At 37.2% G+C, this 11,757-nt stretch overlaps 1 protein-coding gene across 4 annotated transcripts in view; it reads left to right on the forward strand.

Moving 5' to 3' along the window:
• ANKRD10 (ankyrin repeat domain 10) overlaps positions 1-10,669 on the forward strand; it is a 37,315-nt gene extending 26,646 nt beyond the window's left edge. For 2 of the 4 annotated variants that reach the window (XR_005255861.1, XR_005255862.1), the window contains exons 3-5: positions 2,450-2,685; positions 6,055-6,150; positions 9,012-9,453. Coding sequence is in view for 2 of the 4 variants with exons in the window: in XM_038128368.1 (XP_037984296.1) it covers positions 2,450-2,685; positions 6,055-6,150; positions 8,994-9,478 (817 nt within the window). In the remaining 2 variants the exon portion in view is untranslated. Of the gene's footprint in view, positions 1-2,449; positions 2,686-6,054; positions 6,151-8,993 lie in introns of all 4 variants that reach the window. The other 2 variants (XM_038128368.1, XM_038128376.1) reach the window with 2 other exon arrangements.
• Positions 10,670-11,757: the final 1,088 nt, after the last annotated feature.

An 11,757-nucleotide genomic window follows, 5' to 3' on the forward strand; every position in this document is an offset into this window, starting at 1 on the left:
ATTCAAATTAGGGTTCCCACTGTAAGTGAGCAGAGAGAACATCTCTGTCGTCTTCCATAACATTTGTTCAAACAGTTTTCAGAATCATCTAGAACTTATAATTTCCTCTTATGTCATTGAAATTTGTTTTTCTTTTCATTACTAACTTGATAGGCTAAATTCAGATTCACACCTTTAAAAGAGGTGTTTCTAAACTTCAGAAGCAAGAATGTCTAATCCAGTAGGCTTGAGTCCCTTGAAATCTATGCAGTGCTTCCAGGATATTTCTGTAAAACAAGCACATATTTGTCTACCTGTTAAAGAGTAATATTTGTTCAGGAAGAGGTAGGAATGGGACAGATCTTTAAATATCAAGGATCATTACATTTTTAAGTTTTGCAGCCTACAACTCCTGTTTATTTTTTTCCTGGGAAATTTAGTTTTTCTTTCCCAGAGTTTGGTTGTGTAGCTTTACACACTTTGATGTTAGTTTATAAATCTCCAAATGCCTCTGGCATCTTACATTGACGATTCTTTGGAAAATGGTGACTTAACTGGGTCTCTTACAGTTAATTTTGAAAAGCAGAGTTAGTGTTCAATTGTACTTGCTAAGTAATAGAATTACTTGAACTTCTCTTAAATTAGATGGCCATTCAATACCATTTTGGTTTTGTCATTTTTATCTTTGCGTAACTTTGTTTTGCTCTTGCTTAGATTTCCTTTATTGTTCTTTTGAGGCTCAGAAATTTAAAAAATATGTCGAAGAACTGAGCTTTTCTTCTTGAACGGAACAGATCTGTTAAAATTTCTGTTTCCTAAACTGTAGTTTCATTATTCTACATCCTTATGCTGTGCAAGTAAATCAGAATTGCTAAAGGAGTGTCAAATATTTGTTGCTTGGCAGCAGCTTCAACAGGTCATTTAGTTCAGCAGGGGAAAGGATTGACAGAAGGATTTCTGATATCATAGGTAGCTCTTACAATGAGAAGAAGAGACTCCTCTCAAGATTCAGCAACCTTTATACTCTAAAACTTTCTCCTCGTGTTAGCTTTAATTCTCCTTTGTTCATATTAATCCCATTCATATATTGCCTACACTGGATGCACAGCACTGTGCAGTTCTCCTGTGGGTATTTAATACCACCTGGAAATTTCATTTCTTTTGACTAACTAGGTTTTTCAGTATTCTGAAGTCTTACTTTCTAGAGCACTCTTGACTGCTGTTCTATGAATTTTCACTTGTAGTCCAAGTAAATAATGACTTAGAATAGTACAGTATGGAATGAAATTAACCCTGGTTTAGATTATGGGTTTTGTGATTCTGTAATAGTCAGTTTCTAAAGGTTTTCTTATTTATTGCAAGTAAGTTACAGTGATCTAGGAAGCAAATCTGGGCTTTGTTCTTTGATTTCTTCTCCTGAGCTGGAGTTTTAAGGGAATCAGGTCTGTTACATCTTCTGAATTTTTGTTCTGTTAGCAGGTCTGTTTCTGGATTTTTAAGCAAGGTACTTGTCTAAATGACTGAAGCCAAGAAAAAAAAATTCCACTTCTCTGACTAGTTACATCTCTCTGGAAAAATATTAGGAAAGATTAATGGGCATCTTTTGCATCACCATCTAGTTTTGTCATTCCTGGCCTTCTTGTCACCACTTTATGCTCTCCCTGATGAAGTTAGCCTAAATTGCTAAGCACAAGACATCCTGTGTGTTTGTGTAAGTGCACGTGATACAACACTTTTTCAGATTAAACCTCTGCATATGTTCTCCCTAATTTCCTTCTTAACCTCCTTGATGCACTAGAAAAATCCAGTGCCATTCTCTTGTGCACAGAAAAGTCTTGGTTGAAATTACCAAAGCAAGTCCCAGTACTTATGATGTCACACACTTTGAAATGACAAACAAACCTGAAACAAAAGCATAAGCAAAGCACAGCTAAGTATAGCATCTTTATCTATCTTTTACTATATATGTATGTATTTTGTTGTTAGGAAAAATAGTTCTGTTGTTGTTACCTTAGAAACCAGAATGCCATGGACAATTGCCAAGTCATGTTAAGTTTGTTTTGAGTATTTGATCTTTTGCTCAAGTTAAAGCAATAGATTGCAGAATAAACTGCAGAAGATGGTAAAATTCAACACTTAAATTAGTCTGAAGTTTATGTAAAGATCAGCTACTTCAGACTATTTTAGAATAAAGCATTTTGAGAAGTTTAAATAGGAAGATGGTTTAAGGCACATAGTATATTGATTTTATTTAAAAGTGTGTTGTCTCCCAAATTTTGCTTAGAAGTAAGATATATGTGCAAGAAGTTAAGATAGTTATGAAACTAAGATTGATAACTAATTTCGTAATGGAAAATTTGCTAAGTGTATGTTTTCTCTCATCACCAGCAGATAGATAGTCAGTAAGGGCAGCAGCAGCAGCCAGCTAGCCTGATGAATGAGTGTAATCCAGTTTCTTTGTATTGTACAGCTTGAGAAATGCCAGTGGCCTGACAGCAGCAGACCTTGCACATACCCAGGGCTTCCAAGAATGTGCCCAGTTTCTCTTGAACCTCCAGAACTGTCACCTGAATCGTTTCTATAGCAATGGCACCTTAAATGGGGTTCATCAGAATGCAGGTCCCAATCCATTCAGTGGTGGGACAAGTCGAAAGAGATCCTTTGAAGATACGGAGTCTGCTGGAGTGAAGAAGGCTAGAACAGAAGGTGAGACCCCAGAGGTAAAAGGGATGGGTTGATACTGTTGCTGAGAAAGAAAAATAAATGTTTTAAAGTCTTTTGGAGTGGATGTTGAGTATTTTTGACAAACTCACATATCTAAATTACATATTAATGCAAGCAGATTAATACAATTACTCCATGCCACAAGATTCCAGTTCTCCGTGTCATCATCTTTGCGTCTTCAGAAATTTCTATTTCCAGAGAGTGCTGAAGCTGCATGATGCTGAGAATAATTACCCAGAGGAGTAGGAGTTGAAATTAGCTTCTACTCCTTCCTCAGTTTCTTCAGCTTCAGGAGGGCCGAGTAATGTTCCTTTGATTCACAGAGATGCTTGGATGTTCTGATAGTAATTTCCCATTCAGGGATTAATTCACAGTTCAGAAACTGCTACATAAGGTAGATGGAAGAAATTAAATGCACTAGGATTTCCCAAATCAAGAGGGGTTATGTCTGTAAATTAACATACCCTAAGTTTCCAGGATTGTTTTCCAAGGGGAACTGCTATCTTACACCAGAGTGTAAGAACAGAATGAACCTTAAGGTTTCCTATCCCGCCTGTATGTTGAGGATTCTGCTTTGTCAGCGATACTGAATTAGTGCAACCTAAAGATACTTTTTGGTAGCGAAATCTTACTAGATTTTATATGTTTCTAGAAATACCTCAAGTAACCTGATGGAGGAGAATTGTCTTCTTCCTTTCTATTTGTCATCCCACTAAATTCTTACTAAAAACAAAAGGAGTAATTCTGCACTCAAACCACCTTTTTCCTGATGATGTTAAGGGATGCTTTTCTTCCGCATCAGGAAAGGGACTTCATCGGTCTTCATTGAAGGCACTTTGTTCAGTTAAAGTTGATGTTCTAACATAAGTGACTTCCAGTGAGCCAAATAGAATAGGTTTAAACAGTGCTTGATTCCAGATAGCAAGGGGGGAATTGACACCTAAACCATGTTTCTAAATATGACATAGGCAACATAAATCACATCAGTATCAACACTGCTGTTTGTTCAGTACTTGCTATTCAAACACCACTTCACCCATACCAGGATCAGAGACCTTAACTGGGTACTCCATGGCCAATCATAAACAGGATATGTTGCTTCATGTAGGTGATGTAAATGATAAATTTCTTTATGGCGAAGGGTCTCTAGGCAATTAACTACAAGACTTCAGGAATAAGTATTTCCTAAGTAGCTACACAGAATAAGAAAACTTGCCCACTACAAAGCGTCTGTAACAACTGCACAAAGATGTTTTCAGACATTGATCTACCAGGAGGCACTGCTTGAAGTCAAGTTAACTTACCTTGGATTTTGAAGAGCTGATCCATCAGAGTGTTCCTAAGCAGCTCTTTCAGAATATGCTCCAAGCTAGTCAGTGGGCAGCGTTTCCCCACAGCTGGGGGGAGTGGCGCTGTATCTGCATTACCGTTCACTGTTCAGAGTTGGTCCAGCACCTGAGTTAGATTGAGCAAATAAACAGACAGTGCTTGAAGTGAACAAGTGCTCCTGAACAATTACAGAAAGATTATTTTTGAAATTGTTAACAGTATGACTTTTTAAGACCTTCACAAACAAATGCAAAAGCTTTGCTGCTTTTGCTTGAAGGTTTTTGGAGTAATTAGAGATGCATCCTAGCTGTGGGAGTGTCTAATCTGACGAGTTTGCCCTCAGAGACATCAGCATCAGTAGTAACTATTGCATCTCAGTGCAAGAGACTAAAAAGTCTCTTGCACTGAGAGTGAGTCACTGTTCCTGAGGCATTTTGGTAAACAACAAATAGATATAATTATCAGTACATCTTTGTGCTTAGCTGGCCTTTTCACAGAACAAACCCGATTTTGTGTTATTTTTAAACCCTTACTAAACCCACACTAGTCTGTTGTCCTTTAAAGACTATTTGCACAGGCAATTCCAGATGTTCAGAGAGTGAAGCCAACCTATATTTGCAGGGAAAAGTCAGGTTTTGATAGCCATACCCCAAATTGGAACAGTCAGCTTTGAAACAACTTGCTGCAACAGCATCGTAAGCACCGGAGTTGAGAGAAGAGAAACGCTTAAGGTGTGCTTCACCCTGGAGTAACTGAACTGGGCAGTGGATGGGCATTACTTGTATTTCTTTATATGCACACAGATGTATCTGCTAACGGGTGCATAGTACTAAAAAAAAAGCCTTAAGCCTCAAAATTAGGCAATGCTGACACATGACACACTGTATCAGAAACTAATTACTCAAGTGTAATTAACAGAAGTAAATTGGTGACCACTTTCAGAATATATGCCAAATAGTTTTTAATTTTGATTTAGAAACATAAACTGCATTTTATGTCCATTTTTCTGAAACCAATTCCAGAAATTTCATTTCCAGAAGATCAGCAGAGGGTGCACAGGTCCAGTGATGATGATGATGATGCACACTGGGCCAACTGGTCACACAGCTGTGTTGGTGTCAGTCATAATCCTGACCCCTCTAGTCCAGGCCTCAGCCCAGATGCTTTGGGTGTTCTGTGTGAGGTGTGATGGAGGGCGTTCCTGGAACTGGGCCTTGGAATTGGCCAATGTGAAACTGCACTTACATATTCCTCTAGTTAACTAAAAAAAAAAAAAAAAAGTCTTTCCTGGTTTAGGGTAATTTGAAGCCTGCTGATCTAAGGGCCCTGATGTCATTTAAGATCTCTTTGGCCCTGGAACACTTCAGGACTTAAGGTTCTTTGAAAATGAGTAGCTTAAGAAATTTCTGGTTGTGCACAAGGTAATGGGAGCTGAATTGCAGTCCACCAAAGCAGGCATTTACAACGTAATACTGAGAGTGTGTGCAGTGTGTGTAGAAAAGTGTGCTGATGTCAGTGTGAGAGCTGGGCAGGGCCTGCTGGGACAGTAGTGGAGCAGTGCTCTGGGTAGGTACAAGAAGTAATGAAATCAAGCCCATCTTGCTTATTAAAGCATTCCCTCCAGCAGTCTAACCACTTGGGCAGTTTGTTTCAGAAGACAGTTCTGCTTGTTCAGCTCTTGAAGAGATCCCTGGAGCAGTCTTGTGTGGATAAGGGTGGGGTTTTGGGACCTGACACTTGAGAGTGGAAAATAGAGCAGTCTAAACTGACTAATAGTAGACAAATAGGAGTTGGCCAGTGTGCTGGTTTTGCCACATCGCCTGTAAGCCTACGTATGAGTAACTTAAATTTCTCCTCATTCAACCTATTTGTACATCAGACTAGTAACTTTAATATGTGGGTGCAAAGTCTGATAGGTACCCCGGTAATTTTCTGTTTTGCTTTAATAATCAAAGTACTCATCTTTTTGTTGGCTGAGTTTTCAAGTGGGCACTTATGACTAAACATGACTTTTTTTATCAGCCTACAGCTTTGATGGCTTAATACCAATGCTGAATGGAGGAGCTGAGGACGATGCTGACAATATGCACATTGATAGAGAGTTTGCTGTTGTATCAGGTGGGAGTGGACAGTTTCCTGTTAACTACAACAACATTCAAATGGTTGAAGACACCAAACAACAGGAGAGTACTTCTGTTGGACCAAAAGAAATTGAAATATACACTGTTTCTGCAATGCAAACTCCTTGTCGTTGCAAGAATCAATATGCATTTTATTTTTAATTTAAGTATAAAACTTAGTCCTTTATTTTTGCACATTGTTGTCTGGAGTCTTGAGAACTATTGTATTGCTGTAACACCCATTATATTGGGAGTTTAGTAGGTATCAAAAATTAGCTGTTTCATGCAATGTATTGTAATGGTGAAAGAGAAGGTTTATTAGTAATTTCTTAACATTTCAAGTAAACAAGTCCACGATGGCTGTTTCACTTTTAACCTGAGGCTTGTATTACGTTGTGCCTTGCTTCTAGTTGCTATAATTTTGAGTTAAAGGGAATTCAAAAATAAATTAAATTATTTATTTAATTTTGATTGAGTAGATAGTAAGAAGACTTGATAGGGAAGCATATTCTAGCTTTGAAAATAACATGTTGTGACAAAACTATATTCAAAATAGTACAATAAATACTATAGAGAATAGTCTAGACATACACCCTGTGTTCAGAACTTGCTCAGACACAATGACGTAAGTGCAGGATCCTGCTGTGGGTTTTTTATGTAAATAAATGACCAGACATCACAGTTCTAATCTACTATTTAGAACTAGTGTACCTGGGAAAACAGATTTTGTGTTTTGTACCAATCATAATGAAACAGTCAAAATGTTACTAGGATTGGTCAATATTAATGCTCTAGATTTTTTAAGGGCTGCTTAAGATGCTTTTGGTGACAGGATGTGTATAGGGTTTGATTAAAACTGTCTTGGGTCAGCCTTTTTTGCACTTTGTAGGTTAAGACATGGAGTTACTACAGTCGTGCATTATTACATTCAGAAATTTATTTCCCTTCTATCAATTTTTTCTGCCAGAAATATGTTTATGCTTTGTACCACAGATCCAATTCAACAAAGGGAATGTTAATAATAGATATTTTAATATATTAGGAATAAATAGATATACATATATATAATCAATACTTTAAAAGTACACTATGGTATTTTCCAGTGATAATTACTAAGTGTTCTTATTTATGGAAAATTTTTCTTTCATAAATATATACTATTGTTGTATTACTATAGGTGCTCATTTTTAACCAATAATAACATTCTATAATGATCACTAAAACTATTCATTACCTACTTTTGCATATTAACTAATAGAAGTGCCAGATTTATTAAATTTGATTTGGCAAAACCAGCCTATAATGGTTTCTTTCTAAACAGTTAAAATTTTGCACTTTTCAGTTAATAAACACTATATGAAACTCCTTCTGTGCGTTTTTATCAGTGAAGTATTAATTTCGATGTCCTGATGGGTTTGTGGGGGTTTTTTTCCACTTCTAATGAGAAGTCGTGCTTAGTGAGGTTGGCTGATGTTGTTATTTTAACTGATGTAGGGACTAAATGGGAAACTCCAGTTAGTACATCCAGGGAGTTACAAATTGGACACATTTCTCGTGTAACATACTGGTGTCTGTGAAGTATCAGTGTTGTAATTCGTACTTCAAATAATAGCCGTGCAAAAAAACAGAACAAAACTCCAGATTCTTCCTTGTCAGACAGTGGTACTCATTATGTGTCACTTAAACGGGAACCCAGTGTTTCACAAATGTGGGAAGTTGCCAGCAGACTAAATTAACTGAATTAATTTGCATACACTCGCTAAATGCAGTCCTGTTTTGCACATGGGTTTATGCATTCATGGAGACATAAACATATGTGCATGTATCCAAGGATAATCACAGAATGTAAAATCCTAAAATGTCACCACATAGCTCTGTAGTTGCTATGTTTGCCTTGCTCATCTTTACCAATATAGACATAAATTATATTTTAAAGGCAGAATGTATCATGCATTTTTTGTGCTAGTACTTTTGAGTACCACTGCAAAAACATGCATTTCAGACAGACTGTTTAAATCTGTTCATGGAAACAAAACCTACTGTACTAATTACTAACTTCAAAGGGGAAATTGCTTCAAAACAGTTGTCAGTGATTTTTGCATGCACATTTTTAGAATTTTGTTTCCTACTACTATTTTTTAGTCTTCTGTGCACTCTGCTGTTGCTGTTGTATGGCATTTTGCATGTGGATTGTACACATGCTGTTATAAACATAGCATTAAATACAAACTTGCCCAGTATGTTATTTAGCAAGCTGCTGGGTACATTGAAGTACGTTCTGAATAAAGGAACTTGGAAACATTTCATATTAGCACTCCAATGTAACATTTCTTTATGTGGCTTACTTCAGTGCATACTGTACTCTGAGAGTTAAAATAATAAAAAAAAGGCCACAGTTAAATTACAGCTGAAAAATGGGAAAAAAACCACCCTTCACCCTCTCACAGATACTCAGTTCTTGTATGTACATAATCTTCCATCCCAAGAGGGCATTACAGTTAAGGTGGAAAGATCACTTTTATTCCTCCCTTGAAAACACTGCCTAGAATGTTGTCACTTACTTCTTACAGTTAAATGAAAAATCTGAGAAGTTCACATTGTCTTTGCAAAGATTAATATAGGCATATTTTCAAAATGAATGTGGATAGATAGTTGCATTTTCAACGTAAGAATCCATGCTGCAAATTTACTGGTCAGATCTCACTACTTGGAACTACCTAAATTGTTAAAAAGAAAGGATAGATTTATTTTCAAAGCTGTGTATGGAAACGTTTTTAAGTAAGTGAAGTATAGTGGAGACATTTTGATGTATTTCGATTTATTCTTAATTGTTGGTGACAGGTGTATTTCTTAATGCAGATATGAATAGCAGTAGCTCCATATTGAATGCACTGACAAATGGATGTGCCATCAATGGACATTTGGATTTCACCACCGCACAGCAGCTCAGTGGGATGGATGCCAGGCGTGAGGAGTGCTTAGCATTAACACCTAACGGAGTAATGCCTGGAGTAACTTCTCCCAGCAGGCATCGGATTCACACCAGTAACGGCACCGAGGAGCCCGACAAAGCCATGAGCAATTCCACCGAAATGTGCGGATCTCTGCACCTGAACGGGAGCCCGAGCAGCTGTGTTTCTAACCGGCCCTCGTGGGTGGAAGACCCTGGAGACACTTTGCACTATGGACACTACCATGGTTTTGGGGATACTGCTGAAAGCATCCCTGAACTCAGTAGTGTTGTTGAGCATTCCAATTCTGTCAAGGTCGAACAGAGATATGACAATACTGTTCTAGGCACAATGTATTTGTACCACGGTTCCTAGATGAATGACGTTTTTAGCAAATGCATATTGAAATTGCTACCAAATGAAACTGGGGGGACAGAATCCTCACATAGCATTAAATTTGAAGATCGCAACTTGTTGCTATTTTTACACTTTGTTTATACGAAAAGTAAACCTTTTAATTTGATGGCCTTATACAATAGTTGTAGTTTGTTGCATGTATGGGGCTTATTTAGTGATAAAATAGGTGCTGTCATGATGGAATGTTTATTGTTTTTATTTTTTTATTATGGAATGTTCTGGTTTTGTATTTTTTTCTAAGCTTGTGAACACTATCTTTCCCTTTTTAGAGCTGTTTTCCCTTTTATTAAAACAATGTTTAACTGAATTTTGTGAAGAAAATGCTACATATGTGCATCACTTAGAGGTAAATTTTTTTCTTTTCCGTATCTTCTGCTGAAGCTATGGTAGCAATATCAATGCCAGCTCTCACTATGCAAGGTTGAAAGTGGCAATCTTCTGGAGCTTCTCTGACTTTATAGTTTGTATATTTGTTTGGTATAATTAGATGTTCATCTTTAAATTTTTTGAGCGAGTTGTTTAAAAATGCAGAGACAAATTTGGAAGAAGTTGCTGTTCACTTTCTGTAGCGTAGAAGTGCTTTTTGTTGTTGTTGGGCTCTTTGCATTACAGAGTGGGGACGTGGGCTGCCTTTGTTCAGTCGCAGTTGGGTGTGCCTCAGGTTAGCTCTGTGGTGGGTTTCTTTGGCTTCTCTCCTTTGTATGTGTGCTTGATGTTTTACCATGGCTCACAGACTGGAGGCATGTTGGCACTGTTCTGCTTTGTACGCAGTTTAAAATTGCTGTTACTCGTTATAGAATTTGCCAAGTCAAAACATTTGAGTTTGACTGTCCTGGATATACATTTATTGTCTTTTTTTTTTTAACATATGCTTTGAAAATGTAACGTTGTGTACTCTTTGGGCTATGCTCATGGAAAATACATTGTATTTAATGCTTAATACACAAATCAGAATTCATATAAGTGCACTATATGAGCACTAATACTATAAGTTGCTGCTTGTGTTGTAAGTGAAGAGTGGGGAAGAATATGGTAAATGAGATAAGCCCTCTGAATTGTGTTGATTTTTTTGTTCTTGTTTTGTTTAAAAAGGGACCTTTACAAATTGGATTTTAAAAAAATAAAGAAACATATTACATTGTATCTGAATATTTTGTTTAGATATTGTTATTTTAGCGGCAAATTGAGAAAGCGTTCTGTAGTTTATAAGTCACAATTCTCATAATCTTGCTCAGTGCTGCTGGTGAATTTCTTCTTGTCAGTATATGAAAGCAAATGGGAACAGCCCAACAAGTTCTCCTTTATTGAATTACAGAAACACAAACTGGATATCAGGTGTATGACAAGGCGCATCAGCCTTCAGCTTAAAAAATACTGGGTTAAAATATTGCCTGTCTGTAAATAAAAAAAAATATGGTCTCATTCAAACATTTTAAAGCAAAATGCTACTCATTGCAGAGAGGCCAGTGTTTGAATTAGCCTTTACACTCTACATGGTTCACTAGGCACAAGGTGCTCACAGTGTATTCAGATTGAGAGTAGGACTGACAGGAAGATTGACCACTTCTTTTGCAGACCAGCAGAACTCGTCAGTGCCTTCTGGAAGCAAAAAAAAAAAAAAAAAAAAAAAAGAAGAAAAAAGCCCATTAGTGAAAGCTGAGTGTCCCCTGAGATGAGCTGCTCTGGCATGCATGTTAACCACTTGCTTGTGCTTGGACAGCTGTACCTGGGCCCTGGATTTAGATGGTTTCATTTGCTGGTGTAGTGCCCAGAGGAGCATGGGCCATTGCCTTTGTACTGACAGGAGACAGTGACTCTCATTTGCTGTAGCTTTTGAGCTTGGGGATCTTAGTACTTGCCAAATTTGCTCCACATGCTTTCTGATATTTCTTCAAATAAATCAAAGCAGTTCATAATAAGCACTGCCATCTTACCTTACTCCATCTTACCATGGCTGTAAACTGATCCCTAGAGAGCTTGCTTTGGGTACAACTTTGGTAAGTTGGCATATGAGGGTGTAATGTTAGGTAGATAATTTTAGCAAGATAAGATTTATACTCTGTTCATAAGGCAAGATTTTTAAAATCTGTGTACATTTGGTTTTCATTCACTTGCTCTTCACACATTTTCACCTAAAAATACCTTGGAAGGCATTGTACTTCAAATTATTTTAAAAAGCACTTCTGTGCCTGTGTGTTCAGCCACATGCTGACAGAGACAGATTTGCAGGTCTGTAT

This window comes from Motacilla alba, chromosome 1 (assembly GCF_015832195.1).
Source record: "Motacilla alba alba isolate MOTALB_02 chromosome 1, Motacilla_alba_V1.0_pri, whole genome shotgun sequence".
Taxonomy (NCBI): Eukaryota; Metazoa; Chordata; class Aves; order Passeriformes; family Motacillidae; genus Motacilla; species Motacilla alba.